This window comes from Athene noctua, chromosome 12 (assembly GCF_965140245.1).
Source record: "Athene noctua chromosome 12, bAthNoc1.hap1.1, whole genome shotgun sequence".
Classification (NCBI taxonomy): domain Eukaryota; kingdom Metazoa; phylum Chordata; class Aves; order Strigiformes; family Strigidae; genus Athene; species Athene noctua.
In genome coordinates this window covers 21,296,866-21,314,427 of record NC_134048.1, presented here as the reverse complement: position 1 = coordinate 21,314,427, position 17,562 = coordinate 21,296,866, and the positions used below count along the sequence as shown (strand labels likewise).

The 17,562-nt window shown below is 43.5% G+C and overlaps 2 protein-coding genes across 6 annotated transcripts; one reads left to right on the top strand and one right to left on the bottom strand.

The window, feature by feature from the left end:
* Window positions 1-1,418: 1,418 nt before the first annotated feature.
* Window positions 1,419-4,282, bottom strand: CDKL3 (cyclin dependent kinase like 3). The gene is given in 6 exon segments (XM_074916488.1): window positions 1,419-1,623; window positions 2,351-2,402; window positions 2,405-2,487; window positions 2,489-2,537; window positions 4,115-4,249; window positions 4,252-4,282. Coding segments are annotated over 6 exon segments (555 nt in total).
* Window positions 4,283-8,522: 4,240 nt separating this feature from the next.
* On the top strand, window positions 8,523-16,810 carry UBE2B (ubiquitin conjugating enzyme E2 B). Of its 5 annotated transcripts, none has more exons than XM_074915759.1 (6): window positions 8,523-8,655; window positions 12,126-12,206; window positions 12,933-12,958; window positions 14,006-14,095; window positions 15,391-15,479; window positions 16,244-16,810. In XM_074915759.1, exons 1-6 carry the CDS (start codon window positions 8,612-8,614, stop codon window positions 16,370-16,372), a joined length of 459 nt encoding a protein of 152 aa, XP_074771860.1. In that variant the 5' UTR covers window positions 8,523-8,611; the 3' UTR covers window positions 16,373-16,810. The 5 variants fall into 5 exon arrangements, with proteins under 5 accessions (XP_074771860.1, XP_074771863.1, XP_074771861.1 ...); XM_074915760.1 differs by lacking the exon at window positions 8,523-8,655 and adding an exon at window positions 9,102-9,486; XM_074915758.1 differs by lacking the exon at window positions 8,523-8,655 and adding an exon at window positions 9,513-9,779.
* Window positions 16,811-17,562: the final 752 nt, after the last annotated feature.

The window sequence follows — 17,562 nt, the reverse complement described above, 5'->3', positions numbered from 1 at the left end:
CTGGTGTCCTAAACCTTGCTGCCCATTTCGATGCCAGGGTCACTCTCCAGCACAGAAGGACAGAGCTGTGGGACAGCTCTCCTCAGGGACAGACCCTGGGTAGGGAAGCTGCACGCCCTGGAACAGGTTTGTGTTCCAGATTTCTGTTGAGGAACATGGATTGCAATCCCTATGTATTAGATAGAGAGTTCTTCATTGTTGGTAATGTTACAAATTATACACAATTACTAGTAAAAATTGTTACGAAGTCTGAAACTCAGACTTCCTCTAACATACATGAGCCACGTTTGCCAGTAAGGCAGTGAGCTGGGGAAACTTTTTCCTTGCATTTCTAGCATGCTGCACTTCAGGAAATACCATCCCTGAGAAACTCAAGCTCCATATAAAATATTCTGAAGATGAGGTGTCCAACTGCTTGGAAAAAAGTACATTATGAACAGATAATAAATCAGGAGATTAAAACAAAGATTGTATACCATATTCTTATTCTAGTATCCACATGGGGATGGCTAAAACACATTAAAAATCTCTCATCAAAAAGCCTGCTGTCTTAAAACCTGAAATGAATCCAACTCTGTAACACTGCTGTATTCCTCTCTGTGCTTCCTCTCTCGGAGAGGGATATGTAAAAGCAGATCCTTCCCGCTGACTCATTCTGCTCTATAAACTATATCTGAGGTTTGAGAATAAAGGGATTATCCTGTATTGTTAAAAAGCTATTTGCCTTCATGTTTATCGTTCAACATCACTGCAGTACACTGTTATTACTAAGAACAACAGTACGAAATATCCAACAGCATGAATGAGAGCATACAGACAGGAATCATCACTCCGCAATTCTGAACTCCCTCTACAGAATTTCGTAACAGTAGGTGGACAATAACAAAATTTTATAAAACACAAAGTAAAATCTTTAGTGGTAATTAATTGCACACTTGGAAAACCCCTAACACTTCTAAATTACCACGTTCTCAACCACGTGTGATACATCTCCGAAGTTCCACATCTTTCTTTCCTCAGTTTTACAGCATCCCTTCTCACTGACCATCCCAGGGGCTCAGCGCCAACACTGCTGGACATTTTTGATATGGATAATATGGAAAATCATCTGCAGGGCAAACGGGCACAGGTTATCTAGGAATAACATAGATTACCATCTTCTAGAGATTTATAAAATAAATTGATCTGTTTGGTTTATGCAATGACAGTGCTGTAAAGATAAACCTTACACTGCTTTCACTGAATCTGGAACCAGACTGTAATGGTATCTTTGACTTTATATGTAGGCACATTATAGGTCAACATTTTAATTTAGCTTTTATATGATTATTTTCCTTTTGCTAATGTTGCATTGCATGCAGAAGTTCATGTGAAGGAAAGTGCTTCTCCTACACCAGCTGAATTACAGATGCCCCCCCTCAAAAAAAAAACCAACACATATATTTGCCATATGTGGGATCTTTTAAAACCAATTGAGGAGCCCTGTACCATCCTGTAATCACATAATCTGTATAAACATCACCCGGGGAAGCTAATGTTTTAGCAAAACCAGAATCACAAAGTTTAGTAATTCCACTTCGTGTTAACAAAATAGTGTCAGGTGTGAGATAATGGTGTATAATAAAGGAAAGAAAAAACAAAAAGCAAAAAGGAAAAAAACCCACAACCCTCCCCCTGAAACAGTTTAATAAGAAGCAGGTTCTGTTTGCTTTAAAAGTTCTCAAGACATGAAAGCATGGACTGAAAAAAAACCCCTTCCTGCTACTTCAGAGCTGACTCTGAGGCACACAGTGCCCTCATTTCCCAAAGTCATCAATGTCCTGATGCACCCCAATTAGCAATCACTTAATGTAGGCGAAAGAGAGCAGGATTTCTGCACAGTAGAGCACAGATTTCTGCCCAGGACCCCACCTACCGACTGCAGGACAAACCAAAAGTGATTAAAAGAGAGGAGACAGCCCAAAGGAGAAGGACAAGGTGGCAGTAGGGAAGGAGAAACAGCTACCGCAGCAGCAGGGAAGGCAGCTGGCGAGGCAATAACACGATGAGCTGGAGAAATTACTGAATATTTTTAGCTTGTAGAATTTCAGAGAGGTCCAAATACTCTGCAGTAGTACTGCTACTATCCAAGTACCCCTCCGATCATCTAGTCCGATGTCTCTACTGTGCTGTTCCAGTTCTGCAGATCGTCACAAGCCAACTGGAAATCTTAAACCAGGAAACAAAACCTTTTTCTTGATAAAGAATTAACACTTTCGATATCCGTATGACAAAACACTATAAAAAAAAAGGTGTGATCTGAAAACAATAACATTTTATCTATGATCAATATTTCAGGTGAGTTCTTACATTATTGTTGTGAAGGTACTTGATTGCTTGTAGTAACTGGAAAAGGTATTTTTAAGGCTTTTGTCATCCTATCCATGGAAATAACGGTGAAGTTCATCTAGAATTGTATGATCGATAAATTCAAACACCAAGTGAAATCTTTTTCTGCCTAAATACATGAATCAGGTTGACAATATTGATGAAATTATTGTTGGTAAAAGAAGAAAAACACTTTCTACCATGGCTTTTATTTCAATTCCTATAGACTTCCTCTTTAAAAGGTTTAAAACAAGAACTATACTTTGCTTAATTAAAGACTGGCATTATTTTGAAAATATGCTAAAAGTCTTTCTTTCTGCTCCATCAGCCTTTCTCCAATATTCAGACATATTTTCCAAGTTACTGTTCACAATGCATCTCCAGGCTCTGAACTAATACTGCTGAGCCAGGAATACAGCAAAGAAATGAGCAGCTGTTTTCATTAGCTGAAAAATTATCCTCCTGAATGTGTTTTACTTCTACTAATAAATCATAGATAAAAACTCATAGATTAAAAGAATTACATTAAAAACATGTATCATTTCACATTAAGGTCCATTTACCATTTAATTTTTGCATTACTGTTAATATTTTGAAGCAGTTTTAGGTTAAAAACAAAGCTAGCTTTAACTCAGTACAAAATTATCTGTCCTTTTAACCACCTTTTTTTTTTTTTTTTTTTTTTTAATTCAGGGCTATACTCTCCTTGGTACCTCACCTCCTTAATGCCACCAAGACCTGGGACATCAGTCTGCATTTAGAGGTAAGGCCTCTGCATACACTTAACTTTGAGAGAAGTTGAGGGACCCATACAGCAAAACGTGCTATTATGTCTAATTAAAAATCAGTAAGAACTAAATTATTAAAGTGTCTGGTTACTGCAAAGAGCGGAAGTGGGATGAATATACAGCATAAAAGTAAGAATCCAAATTTATAACCTTGTAATCAAGTTATTGTTCCCATACTTCGCTGAAATTCAGTTAAATCAGACTGAGCTGGTATCTGTGGCGAGGAGAAAATCCAACATGACCTATGGCCGGACTAAAATTCTTGCAGACCTGTCACGGACATGGCTCTAAACTCAAATATTACCCCTGAGATTTTTGGGGGAGATCTCCCCACTGCACCATAACAATGCTGAAATATCTTTGCTAGGAAATATTTGTAGATAATCCCTCTTCTGTTTAGGGATGGTATAATAAATACACCGCCCCTTCTGCGGCCAATGTGCACCGGGGATCCTGGGAAGGGAGCCAAAGCAAACTGATGTAATCCACAGCTGACAAAAAAAGGCCACCCGGGGAAGCTGGGGCAGGACACGGTGTGAGCCGCAACGCTGACCTTTGAGCCGCAGAAGCAGGAGGGGAAGCCCTTCAGCCAGTTCTCCTTTCCCTCTGCCCCATGCTGAGGAAGGCAAAGCCCTGGCACGAAGGACCCACAGCAGCAACACCCAGGCAGGGTAATTAGTAACTCAGCCGAACTCACACACTCTTCCCAGTTTAAACAGGGATTGCTTCTGTCAAGATCATTTCCAAACTTTGTCTCCAAATTTTAAATGTACTTTAGATGCTCATTTTAATTTGGCAGCAAAGTATTGTAGGAACAATTTGTTTTCACGCTGGTGTGTGCACAAAGCAGCCTACAAGTCATCACACACTCTGGCAAGGATGCGGGTCTAATTTTCAAGCCTTGTTTTACACATTTAAAGCTGCTGACTTTGCCTGTCATTGAAATGTTTTGCACATTTAAAGCTGTAGAAACTTTACATCTCTCACTGTGGTTTTCTTAACAGATTTTTTTTATTTCTTATACAATATTTTAATGGCCTCTGTCTGTCCTGTGTCCTCGTGCTTGCACTTCACTGCTGTTCCTTAACTTCCCCTCCCACTTTGGCAAGAGGCTCGTACATCTCCATCTGTTTTTATTTCTTCATGGAAGGATGTTTTAATTCATTTGAGGCACATACAGTTCTTTAAACACATATTTAGTGTTTCAAGAGCAGTAACTCCAGCAAACAGCAGCACTCACCCTATCCTGAACATTTCTACAAGCCCTTGAAGCTCCCAACCCCTCAGTCCATCTGTTTTTAAACATATATGGGGACAGACAAGAATCAGTTTTATACTCATACACATTCATACAGGCATCTCCAAACCCCACCTTTAAACACGTGCTATTTAAAATGTGTAATGAACATTTTATTCAAAATAAACACGGCCCCATTTTCTGGGGAAAAAAGAAAAGGTGCGACCAGCGGGACTGGGAAGAGCCCGGATATCCGTGTTCTCGCACTGGTCCAATAACGGCTAATGGCAGGTTTGAAAACGGCCCTGCCTGCGGCCTGGCCCCGCCACCAGCCCGGCGGGCCCAGGGCCGGGGTCGCTGCGGAGGGGGCGGCCCCGCAGCACCCGCGGCTCCCGTTACGGCGAACGCTGCGCTGAGGCCTCGGCCGCCGCTTCCCCTCAGCACCACCGCTCCGGAGGCACGACGGGCGAAGCGGAGCGGAGCGAACCGGGCCCCGGGGCCGGGCCGGGCCTCCCGTCCCGCTCGGCACCGCTAGGCCCTGCTGCCATGGCAACGGGCGGGGCGGCAGCGCGGTGACGTCAGGCGCACGGGTGGGCGGGGCTCCGTCTCCCGCTCCCTCAGGGCGGCGCTTCCCGCCGGCGGGCGCGGGGTCGCGGGTCCTTAAATGTGACTTTGCCTCCGCGGGTTGTGGCGAAAGGGGCAACTGCTGCCCCCAGAGGCAGAACTGCCATCTTCCCTGCTTCGCTCTTTGCAGAAATAAATCAATACATACATCAGATTTGGGGGTATTCCTTTAGGTTCTGGAACAATCCCCGAAGTAGGTGGCTGCGTTGAGCCTGTGGAGAAGTGGAGTCTCTTAGGATGGGTGCTCGATCTGGTCAGCCGGTTTAGTGGAGAGTGAGGCAGGTGGAGTAGCTCAGGGGTTTTGTCATGCTTATCCTTCCTGTAGGTAGTATGCCCTTAAGTAAGTGGATGCTTTGCAGAAATATAGTCAAAGAATAATCATCAGTAGTTTCCTGATAAAATATGAGGATAGGTTGAGGAGGCCTGTACAGGGATTTTTTCCAAGTCTGGTATTTTTCTTGGAAACCTGAAGTGGGGTTGCAGGCCATAACAGGCACGGAGAAAGCTCAGAGACTCCAGAAGAGGGGCTGGGAATCGGGGTACGCTGAAGTAGCACCAACACCCTTAAATCAATAACCTGTGGGGTTCCAGAGGCTGCTTCTAGGTTTGCTGCTGCGCAGATTAAATAAGGTCCTTAATTCTCTTTACTGTCTCCACTTACTTGCTCCTATATCGGAGCTAAGGATGAGCGAATCAGTCATTTCTTTGCCACATGACCTGGTGCACTATCTTTGTTCCCGAGTACTTTGGGAAGAAGAATTGTCTCCCTGAAGAGAAGTGTGGCATGGCACCTGCCATGGCAGAGTCTCCCTGTGTCGCTCCTCAGTGGCCACTGCAATGAATGAGAACAAAGCCAGTTTCTAACAGGTGACTTGGCTTATTCATTCTTCTAATTTTGGAGTCTTGAGCTTGAGCGATGGTCATATAAATAACTCTTCCCAGAGGAATACTGCAGCATGAGAGAGTGACCTAGAAAAAAAAAAAAAAAAGTTATGAGGAGGATGGATTGTTTCAACAAACAGAGAAGCAAGTAGTTTGCTTTCACTGTTAGTTCTCAAGCTTCTCAGCTCATGATGGGACAAAGCCTAGAAATGTTTTGGGTTTGCAAAATGCTACAAAAATACGTAATGTTTACTCAAGAGTCATATAGAATGACTGCTGCAAAATGCTACTTTTTTATTTAATGTCATCCCTCACCAAATATCATTTTGGGGGGAGAATATAGGGATAAAAACTGCACTTGAAACAACTTTCTGATCAGGAAGTTGTTACACCTACTTCAGGACTATTCAGGAAATTTGTAGAAGGAAAACATTCATTCATGTTCTAGACTGCACACTGTGTAAGGATTTTTTCCAAGATTTTGAAGCATTGTTATAGTAGATAGTTTTAATGGTTGCACAGAAAAGAAAACAAACCCTCAAGACACCAACTGAAAAAGTTAGTTCTGAAATTGTTGTTTCCACCTGGCTCTGTAAATTGGTGGATTACAAGTGTGTGATAAATTGAAAATGTTTGAACTAAAACGCCCATAGTGAAATTAAACAATGGCAGTGATGCATTTAAATTCATTAAGCAAGAAAGTACTGGCAATAATTATCAGCAGATATAAATCTAAAGTGGTTATTTAGTGCAGATTTAATTTTGAGACATGTTAAAGCACCTTAGCAGGGGCAGAGCCTCACTTTTATCATTACAGTGGGACTCTTTGTTTTGGTTTTTTTTAAACTAGCTTGGGTTATAGTTAACTTCGTTTTTAAAACCTACATGTGCCATACGACCAACAGAGCAGAAATTGCAGCTGGTTCTTCAGAGAAAAAAACAGCTTTCAATTTTTTTAATAAAACTACCAGCCCCACCTGTGTAACTGCCAGGTAGGATTAAAAATGTTCCATTAGATAATGTCAACACATTGCTCCCCGGTGGTGTCAGAGGAGAAATACTGTCGTTGTTGAAAAAGTTCCCAAGCCAGGTGGAAATAACACAGGATTTCAGATTTAACTCTTGTTCGGTGCCTGATCTTTGGGTTGTTTTTCCTTTCTGCAGGCTGTGAGTGCAGGGGGGCTCCAAGCGTGGGGAGTGTTGAATGGGGCTTGAGCTTCCAAGGGTAGAGCAGCCCTTTGGGTCAGGGATGCTCTCACTGCCCTGCCTGGGCAATTGTGGCAGAGCACGAGTTAACAGCAAAATAATGATGGTAATTATTTATACAGGTCCAAGCTTGTACTTGCTTTTGACAGTAGGCCTTCCCCCTTACAAATTAGCTGGAGCTAAATATAAACTGTATAAAGCTAGAGGAGCAGCAGTGGAACATAAAATCAAAACGTCTATGTGATGGAGGAGGAAGAAAATGCAGAAGTGAGGATAGCTTGGAGGGAACCGTTTCTCACTGGTCTGGGGAATGATGTTTTAGTGGCTGGGGAATGATAGTTCCTTGTTACCAAGCCCCTGTGAAAAGCTTGCCCCCCTGCAGTATCAGGCTTTACGTGAATTCATATATCTCTCTTTTTGTGTCTGAATGTTTTCCCTGAGGTGGGACCTTGGGTTAAAAACTGTTGGGAGCGTAAGGCCTTGCAGAGTGAAATCCTGACCTGGGGTCAGTCCACATCTAAAATAACCCGTGTCAGTGGAGCTGCTGCCACGCAGGCTTGGCACGGACTTTGGCAAAAAGCAGTTATGAGCTTTGTGCTATATTAAACCCAGGATTGATGCTCTTCAAGCACAGGGATAGCCAGAGGCAGAAGAAATGGGCAGAGGATGAAGACAATGTTTATTTCTGTCACTTCATTATGAGTCTCATGATGTTTTGACCTCCTTAAAATCATCCGAAAGAAAAGCAAGGAGGCACATGTAATCACACAGAGCTAAATTGTGGGGCCAACTTCCAGGGCTTGGTGTAAGAATTAGGTCACGACTTCAAAGAGATCTGCTTGAGTCTGTTGGAGTTATGGGGATAGGAAAAAAAAAAAAAAAAAAGAAGAAAATTAACATCACTTCCCAGGTTCCCCACTACCTTCCTTCAGAGCCAACGGGGTAAGTGATGTTTTGTAAAATGATTTCTGATTCTCCATGTGCTCATATGCTGGAGTCGTTGTGCGGTTTCAGTCCTTGCGCGGTTCAAGTCATCGCGGGGTTGCAGTTTGCCGTGCCCCCCCTCAGCCCCCCCATGTATTTATGGGCCCTGCCAGCCCCCAGCCCCGCTTGAGGCAGTTCAAGGTCCTTCAGCAGCTCCGAACTAAAAGCAGAGCTTGCCGTTTCTCCGCCGCTAAGAGCCCAAACGTGTTATTTTTAAAAAATTAAACATTCTCTCCCGTGAGGGCGGAGGGCCGTTCTGGTGACGGACCCAGAGAGCCGGGCGCGCTACCAGCGTCCCATCCCGCTGGCTCTTCCAAACGCCGCCACGAGGCTCCGCGGGCGCGGAGGGCCGCGCAGCCTCCGCCGGCCCCTACCCCTTTCCCCTCCCCTCCGCCCCCCGCGACGTCGGCCGGCCCCGCGGCGCGGCCCGCCCCCCGCGGAGGGAGACGCCATTGCGGGTTGTTTGTGCAGGCGGAGGGAGGCGGCGGCGCCGCGGCCGCGGACTCTTTTCCCCGCGGCGATCATGTCCACCCCGGCGCGGCGCAGGCTGATGCGCGACTTCAAGAGGTGAGCGGGGACACCCCCCCCCCCGCCGCCCCATCCCCGGGCCGTCCCGCGGGGCGCGGGCAGCCCTCCCCGGGGCCGGCCTGGCAGCGGGGATCCGCCGCCCGGCTGCGGGCCCGGCCCGGCCGTTTGCGGGGACGGGGCTCGGGCTTGTCCCGGGGAGGGGACGGCGGGACGGGCCGTGTCCGCGGGCGGCGCCGCGTCCCGCTCCTTTGTACCGGGGACGGGGCGGCTGGACGGAGCCCCCTTCCCCGGGTCCTTCCCGCGGTGGAGCTGCGGGGCGCGCTCCGAGCCAGCGGCTTCCCCCGCTGCCCGCCTCGGGGGCCGGGGGTGGGAAGCGAGGCCGGGGGGGCTCGGGGGGGTCCCGCCGGGCAGGGCCGGCTTTGTTTGCCCCGGCCGCCCCGCCTCGCCCGTGCGCCGACGGCTGGGGGCGTCTGAGGATAAAAGTTGAAGCGGTGCCTTCAAAACAAGGGCAGCCCCGGCCGCCCCGCCTGCGTGGGGAGGGGGAGCCGCCCGGGAGCGGCCCCCGGGCCGGGGAGGGGGGCTGGTGGGGCGAGAGGCGAGCAGGAGGCGGTGGTTGCCCCTTGCCGGTGCCCCTTGGCAGGGCCCGGCGGTGCGGAGCTGGCCGAGGCTGGAGGTTTGTGCTGGCCGTCCGCACCCCCCTTTCCTCGCACAGGTTTTTGAATACCGAAGGTGTTTGGCCCATTTTTCTGAGCAGACCAGGCTTTAGAGGCGCTTGAGGCTCGGTGGGCCGGCAGTCTCCGAAAATAAGTAGAATCCGGGACGGACATCTCAAAACGAAGCACAAAGAATTAGCAAACACTCCGCTGGTCTGTACGTAATGAAAACCGAAATGCCCTGTAATGTTTTTGCGTGCATGCTGTTCTGTCTAAAGTTTTCAATCAGGAGGAATCTTTTGTATAATATATACAAACTGCTAAAGAAGCAGTTATTAGCTGCACTCTTTTAAATGTTAATGACTGAACCACAGACTCTAGAATAATTTATTTCCAGTCTGACATGTAAACACATAACAGAGCATGGAAAAAAGGTGGAGGGTTCTTTCGTAAGCTTTACAGTATGTCGGATCATTTCTCAGGATTGGAGTCTCTCCTAAGTTGTTGGAGGTGAGTCAGCCTTGATAGTGTCTCTTTTCTTTAGCATAGCTATGTTATACCAGTACCTGAAAATACATCAGGAAACAGTTGACGTCTGTTGTAGTTTCTTTACGTGACTTGCATGTAAAACTACAGTGGGAAAAGCCAGATTTGTGAATCTACAGAAAGTTGAGACGTGGAGCCAACCTCTTCTGTTGTGTTTGGGTGTTGGTGTTTGCTAAGTGGGTGTTGCTTGATTCCTGTTCAAATCAAAACAGGATATTCAGTCTTTTTTATTGTATTCAATTACACAGATGACACGAACCAGTGATTTTTTCAGGGTGAGGAACTAAGTAATTTTTTAGGATTGCAATCAAACATGATTTTTATGATTTTATAACCTTAGAAGGACTGGTTTAATAATTTTGAAGTTTAAGGTAGAGAAGACTTTAAAGCCGTGGAAAAGTATAACCAAATAAACAGAAAGTATATCGGATTTATTTATTGAATATATGACAACTTCAGTACCCCAAGATACGCAACTTTTTCAGGTCAGTTTTTTTACTTTTCCTACCATGTTATATTTTGGTTTAGTCTTCTGTTACTTGTACCTCATGCAAAAAAAAGCAGACCGTCGCTGTGAACTCTGATTCACTTTATTAAATATAAACTTATTTTGCATACAGTGATTGTCGAGAGCAGTGAAGAAAGAACACAGCTCAACAGATCTTGTATCTCATCTAATTTGTTTGATTAAACCAACAGAATAAGTTGGGGATGTTTTGCTGTTAAAAAGGAGTTACAATTACTACATTTTTCCCTAGCTGTTTAAGATTTCCAGGCGGTTTTTGGCTCAGTCTAACTTCAGTCCTTGCCACAGCCTTTCTCTAGTTAGATCCTTTGACAGCAGGCTGCACGCGAGCTTTCAAGTTGATCTCCAAACCAAAGCCATCCTTCAGATGCGTTTGTCAGGCTGAATGCTCAGGCATTATTGTTGGTGTGCAGTCTGGCTGTCACGCAGGGAGAAGTCCTGTTCCTGCTCTCCCTGACCAAAATAGTAGGCGATTATGCTGTTGAGACTAAGCTGCCAGAACTGCGTGTGCTCGGAGAGGGAGGATGTAAACAGAGAGTTGAGAGGGGATCCGAGCTGCAAGCCCTGATCCCTGTTCCCGGCCTGTGTCTGTATTGCTCAGCATCTGTGTACAAGTGCAGTTTTATCACAGGTAAGTGATAAAACTGCCAAGTTTTTTGCACGGTGCAAGCGCAGGGGAATGCAGTGGCTGGATCACCAGTGTCAGCTTTGAATAAATCTGCATTTCCACGCCGACGCTGAGTCAGAATTTGTCCCTTGGTCTGCAGGGCTTTTAGTGGCAGCTTGTTCGTAAGTGTACTGCCATGTGGTCAAACCTCATGTTAACACCGAAGAACTGCTTTTGAAGCAAGGGCAGTCTTTATTCGTTTTCTTTATTCGTGCGTAACTCAAGAGGCTGGACAGGCGGGGTGGGTAGGAGCTGTCACTGAAGGGGGTTGATGGGACAAAGTGCTTGGGTCTTGCTGGTTTATGTTGTTCGGGGTCTCGTGTGATCCTTAAGCAGAAACACTGGTATCCAGACGGGTGGGCAGCAGGAGGGTATCTGGATCCTGTTCCTGGCTACGATACACATTTCTGTCTAGTCCCAAGTTTTGTGGTTTTCAGTAAGTAACATGCTTTTTCCCTAGTCCCAAGGGTTAAGGAACTAAAAAGAATTTTAAATGCTCCCATGATTACTTTAGAGATAAACACCTTTGTTGAACTGGTAAGAGGGAGCAGTACCCAGGTTTTCCCCTTGCTCCCTTTTGAAGCAATCAGCTTGCTAGTCAAAATAGGCTTATGCCCCATTTAACTGCGTCATGCACGTGGATCTGGGAGGGCAGGACAAGCTCTGCTGACAGTCCCTTGTGCTTAGTCCCAGCAGGTGTGCCGGGTGAGAGTCCCAGCCTGGTTTTCAGCTCCTGTTTGTGGCTGCAATTTGTTCCCTTCTTCATTGTGGCAGCCAGCAGCAATCGCTCCTTCATGGTTCACTGTCTAGTACTGTAAATCCCAGCTGTATGTGCAGCTTTAATTTATTCTTAGAGTTAATGCTTTGCTCCCTGCACACTTAATCTAACCTGTTGGGCTGTGTAGGGTGTTGGTGAAAATCTTGAGAAAAAAATCTTGAGAATGTCTTGGAGGTTTGTTTTTTTGGAGTATTGATAATCTGGGTGTAATGCTTTGTGTCTTCTCTGATTCGGAATGAGAAAATATTTACAAAATCTGGATGTTACTGTTAAATTATACTTGCAGGTGGAAGTATTTTGTTTATATAAGGCTTGTCATTCTGTATTTGTAATTTTTAGATTGCAAGAAGACCCTCCTGTGGGTGTCAGTGGTGCACCATCTGAGAATAATATAATGCAATGGAATGCAGTTATATTTGGGTAAGAGTTTTGATCACTGTAAAATTTTATATCAAAGGACTAAATATAACAAAACTTGAGGTTTGTTTTTACAATGATTCTCTTTTATGTACATAAAGTCAGGAATCTTAGAAAAATTACTTGTGAGTGCTGGTGTGATAAAAATCTGTTTTCAGGGGTAATATAGAACACATAGGAAAGAAAAAATTAAAATTTAGGAAAAAAAGAATAAAGCTTGCACGTGGCTTAATAAATTGGTTAGAATTTGTAGGAGTTAGGTTATGAAAAATCAGGCTTCCTCTTTAAAGTACATAAGAGACGCATGTTCTCAGCCATTAAATCCAGATCTATTAGTGACTGGATTGATTCCCAGTAGAACGAGGTACAGGTTCTGTCTGAGGAGTTACATTACATATCCTACAGAACAGGAACTGGCTCAGTATCCTCTCACAAAACTGAACTATGTTTCCTAGTAATTAGCTCATTAATTCCAATCTAGTCACATAATGGCACATGTATTGTTTGGGATGATGATAAAGTCGATATCTCAGCCGGCAGATTGACTGTGGGAACGTCTTAGATATGGCAAAGCTCTCAGAGGTTGCCTCTGGATACTTCTCTAAATATTAAATTATTGCCTCTACCTATATCTTGGGGAGAATGAAGAAGAAGATACAAATTTACTATGCCCGTTTAGAAGTAGGTAATGACTGTTTTTAACTGGAGTTTGTTTTTAAAACCTTTCAGGCCAGAAGGGACACCTTTTGAAGATGGTAAGCCACTAACTTTTATATCCTCTGTTATCCTTATAAATATTGCCAGCATTAACATTGTTCTGCTTTGGAAAATTAATAGATGTTATCTACATAGAATTTGGAACAAACTAAGCAAGTGAATGAGTAAGGTCTTGTTGGCTATAAAAATATGTATTATGATGTGAGCAGTGTCTTGTCATAGTGGCTGATAGGAAGTTATGAAGCGATGCTTATATTAAGACTTGTTTATACATATACACTAGAGCTTTCAGTGGGGGAAGTTGGTCTGATGCTGCCAGATGTGTTTCCACATCTCCAGAGCTAAGCTCAACAAGACAGTGGGCTTCTCTGGCTTCATCTTTGTGGCATGTTTGATTTGTCTCTGTTCTCCTAATGAAGAACAGGTGAAAAAATCTTGAATTGTTCTGAATATAGAACTTGGTGAGGGGGAGGGAATACCAAATTTGTACATAAACATGAAAGTTGGTGTGTAATGAACCTCCCTTAGGCATATGAGGAATAATGAGTTTAATAATTATAGTATTATTGCAGTAATCAGCAGCAGATGGGGTTTTTTCTGTGTTGGGTTGGAGGAGTTAGAATAAATTATTCACTGATCCATAATAAAGGTTTTCAGTGAATCAGTCATGAGCTCCGAAGACGAGCTCTCCAATGAGACTGCCGATTATGAAATTCCAGTGTTTCTTTGTGCCTTCTTAATGAAACATCTGAAAGTCACCAATGTCCACAGGACTGGCCTGTTGGGTCACAGAAAAAGGGGAGGGCAGTGGGATAATTGATGTTGGGTCTCGCTGCCTTTGCCATGTGTACAGTGAGTCTCCAGGCTTCTGCCAAGCTGCTGCTGTTGGGTTTATTACTGTCACTAAGTCATATTCCATTATAACTTGAAATATATGAAAAGAAACCAGACTCTGTTGTTTGTTTATATAATGTTGAGAAAGAAATATTGATCCTGGAGCACATAAATTGACGTATGTTGTATATGTTCCTGGAGGTGTTCTATTGTTGTTAGTTAAATGATTGTATTTATGTTTGTTTGGACAGGTACTTTTAAACTAGTAATAGAATTTTCCGAAGAATATCCAAATAAGCCTCCAACTGTTAGGTTTTTATCAAAAATGTTCCATCCAAATGGTGAGTAAATCATTTTTATTTAGCCATAATACCCACTAAATATTATGGTGCGGTCATGTATTCTGCGAAGCGCCAGAATGCTTAACAGCTCTCCATCTCTCTTCATTGCCGCCTCCTCAGTCGATGTCTAGGACAGCGACTGCTTGATGAAAAATTAAGAATTATGATGCTATTAAGAAGCAGCTATCTGTCTCTCTCTAATCAATATATAGCCGCAGTAGCAAAGCCTGGGAGCATTTTCAGCAGCAGCTGCACTTAAGTTGGCTTAAAGAGGCAATTTTGGTTGCAGATTCCTGCCCCCTTCCGTTTCACAGCGATCGTGTATGTGCAGCCACATGGTGAATTGGAGTAGGGAACTGATTGAGCCAAATGTTATTTATTTCTGTCAGGTGAGATTTTAACCAAGTCCCTGCCTTTGGTTCGCCGTACCAAGAAGTACTAGCGCAGGGAAGAAGGTGGGAGTGCAGAGGAGGCAGCTGAGCCCAACCCAGTGGTGAGGGCAGCGTTATGAGAGTGCGCCGTGGCTCCTGCTCCAGCACTTGATAGGTTTTATTCAGTGATTCTTGCATTTCTTGTGGCTTGAGCCCTCCTTGAACAGAGGCTGACCTTGCCTTCAGTTCTGTGACCTTCTAGACAGTGCTGTCTGGCCATCCATCTGCCATGTAACACGCAGGCCAGCGTGTCTCTGACAGGCTTTTGGTAATTTGTTGGGTTTTATCGACACGAACAAGCTAGAAGACTAGTGTGTAGGAGTTTGAGCTGCGAATCGGATTCAAACAGGCTCCTGTATTAAGACTATTGATAGGTATCCAGACAGAACTAGGATTTCAGGCACACTTTCCAATATTTCCCATTATCTGCCTTAGTGTGTCTCATAGGGAGTGCACAGGACGTGAAAACGGGGCGAGCGCTCCCCGCGTTCGGTGTGTGAGTCCATTCTGCCTGAGGTCCTGGGCTGGTGCCGTGGGTTCCACTCCTGCAGTACGTGGCTCGCTGCTCTCTGGGGGACCTCTCCTCTCTCTCTGTCTGCACCAGTCACGCAGGAGGAGTAAGAAACCAGATCTTTAGACCTTCCTTCTCCTCAAGTGTTCTGTTATTTCCAGTAAGGTATCTCCTTCAAAATACAACGTGTCAAACTACAGAGGATTGTGAGGCGTAAGTGCTGTCCTCTTTCCTAAAGCATCAATTTAAGCAAGACTGAATTAGAACAGTAACTCTGCCTTGAACAGTATATAATGAACAAACTGTAAACCAAATCTGATCGTTTCTAAATAGTATCTGTGTTGTATTTGCAGTTTATGCGGATGGTAGCATATGTTTAGATATTCTTCAGAATCGCTGGAGTCCAACATACGATGTTTCATCTATTTTAACTTCAATTCAGGTAACTTTGCATCTATTTTAGCAAGTAATTACATTGCTATTAGTCTCTGCTCCAGGATACACGGCTCAGTGATGGGGCTAGCCAAATACTTGTGAGCTAAGCAGTAGCTTTTTAGATCAAATAAAGGCTAACCTATGTAATTACTAATTTTGAGCCACAAAACTGCCACTAGATATTTTTTTCCAGGAAAACAGTTCCTGATTTGGATTGCTTTTTAACTGTTTTTAGTCAAGATAGGACATGAGAGGTGGAAATTTGCCTGGTGTTTAAATGCTAACCTTTATTGTGAAGCCATGCCCTACAAAGTCCTCAAGGAGACAACACAGCTGAAACCTACTTCACTTGGAATAAGTAAAAATAGCCTGCAACAGCAAAAATGTACATTTTCCCGTGTGACTGTTTTTATTTTTCTACAGTGAAGTTTTGTAGGAGGCATCTTAAGTCCCTCTTTAGTCCTGAATGACAATAGTAGTGTAATTACCAAATAATCAATTAGCAATACTGCTGCCTGGCACAGATAGCTTTGTGAACCTAGAAGTGTACGCAGTATTAATGCTTATGCAGCGTATAATTTGAGGTTTACTAATGTAATTATGGGTGCCTAACCATGAGTTTAACTGTTGGGTTTGTTGTTTTTTTTTTTTAAACTGGGTTCTTCTGAGTCATGTCTGCCTCCTGAAACACATTTGATTTGAAGGTTGTAAGGTGATTTTTCCCTGATGTAAAATGTGTTAGTTTGACGTTTTGTTTTCCCCTTTTTACAGTCTCTGCTTGATGAACCTAATCCAAACAGTCCAGCAAACAGTCAGGCGGCACAACTTTATCAGGAGAACAAACGTGAATATGAGAAAAGAGTTTCAGCTATTGTCGAACAAAGTTGGAATGATTCGTAACAGCTGCTTTGTTACTCTCCGTCCTCATAATCATGATGTACAATTTAACTCTCAATAGAAAGGCTCCCAGAAATTTCAAGTGCCACAGTTCTAAGAATTTGCATAAAAACTCATTTGCAAACAAAATTAAGCCCTCCCGTTTAGGAACCTTAAAAGCTTGTGTATCTTGATTAACGTACTTTTTATTGCATGGTATGAACTAAGTTATTGCTACATAAATTTGTAATATATCCTGTTTGTATTTTTTTTCCAAGTGTATAATGTTGTGTGGAGTTTTCATGACAGAATATACACATTTTGTAAATCTGTACTTTTTCAAATATTGAATGCCTTATTTTTGAATTCTTTAGATTTTTAAATTGGAGAAAAAGCACTTAAAGTTTTTATATATAAATATTTCATGTAAAACTGTTAAATACATAACCTTAGTGCAAGACATTCTGCTCTCACTCTGTATCTCTTTCAAAGGGCTCATTTTTGGTCAGTTTTTCCTTTTGGTACATGTGGATTATATCGTGCACTTTACAAACAGGAAAGTTAATCCATGGTGTAACTGTCTTCACTGGATGTCTCTGCTTCTGCACCAGAGCTTAACTTGATTCTCTGTGTCCTCAGTTGTATGAGGAATGTCTTTTGTGGCTGCCAACTTACAGACGGGGAAACAGATGTAAATATTTTGCTAAAAGTCCCACTTTAAACCAGCAGCAAAGTTGCAAACAGGACCTGGATGACCAGGCTTGATGATAATGTTTTCTAATAACTTTTATTTTTTCGGGGAGATTGTATTTTACCAAGTTGTAAAATGTTGTCATCAAAATCTGTCCTATATTCACATACTGATACTGTAATATAGTTTTGAATATCCTCTAATAATTAGAGGTATCCCATTAGCTTCCCTTGAGGATAGGGAAAAAAAATCACCACCAACAGATGAAAACATGCCTGCAGATTTAATGGAGTTATTCTTTAAAACCAGGCGTGTACCATCTGGTCGGGTCTAGTGTGTATCACAGAGGTTCCACATACTCTTAAATTGCTGGTTTTAAAGAAGTTTGGGTTTGTTTTTGTAAATGTCACTGTGGTAATTTCTTACTGTGTTCTGTAAACCCGTCTGGATGACTACAGTAAAGAATTAGGCCTTTTTTTTTTTTTTTTTTTTTTCCTCCCAGCAGCAAAATTGTAATCCCTTT

Excerpts from the sequence above, each read along its gene's own strand:
- UBE2B (XM_074915758.1), top strand. The coding sequence starts at position 9,733 with ATGTCGGATCATTTCTCAGGATTGGAGTCTCTCCTAAGTTGTTGGAG. Across the intron at positions 9,780-12,125 it reads TCTCTCCTAAGTTGTTGGAG|ATTGCAAGAAGACCCTCCTG; the intron begins GTGAGTCAGCCT and ends TGTAATTTTTAG. Across the intron at positions 12,959-14,005 it reads AGGGACACCTTTTGAAGATG|GTACTTTTAAACTAGTAATA; the intron begins GTAAGCCACTAA and ends TTGTTTGGACAG.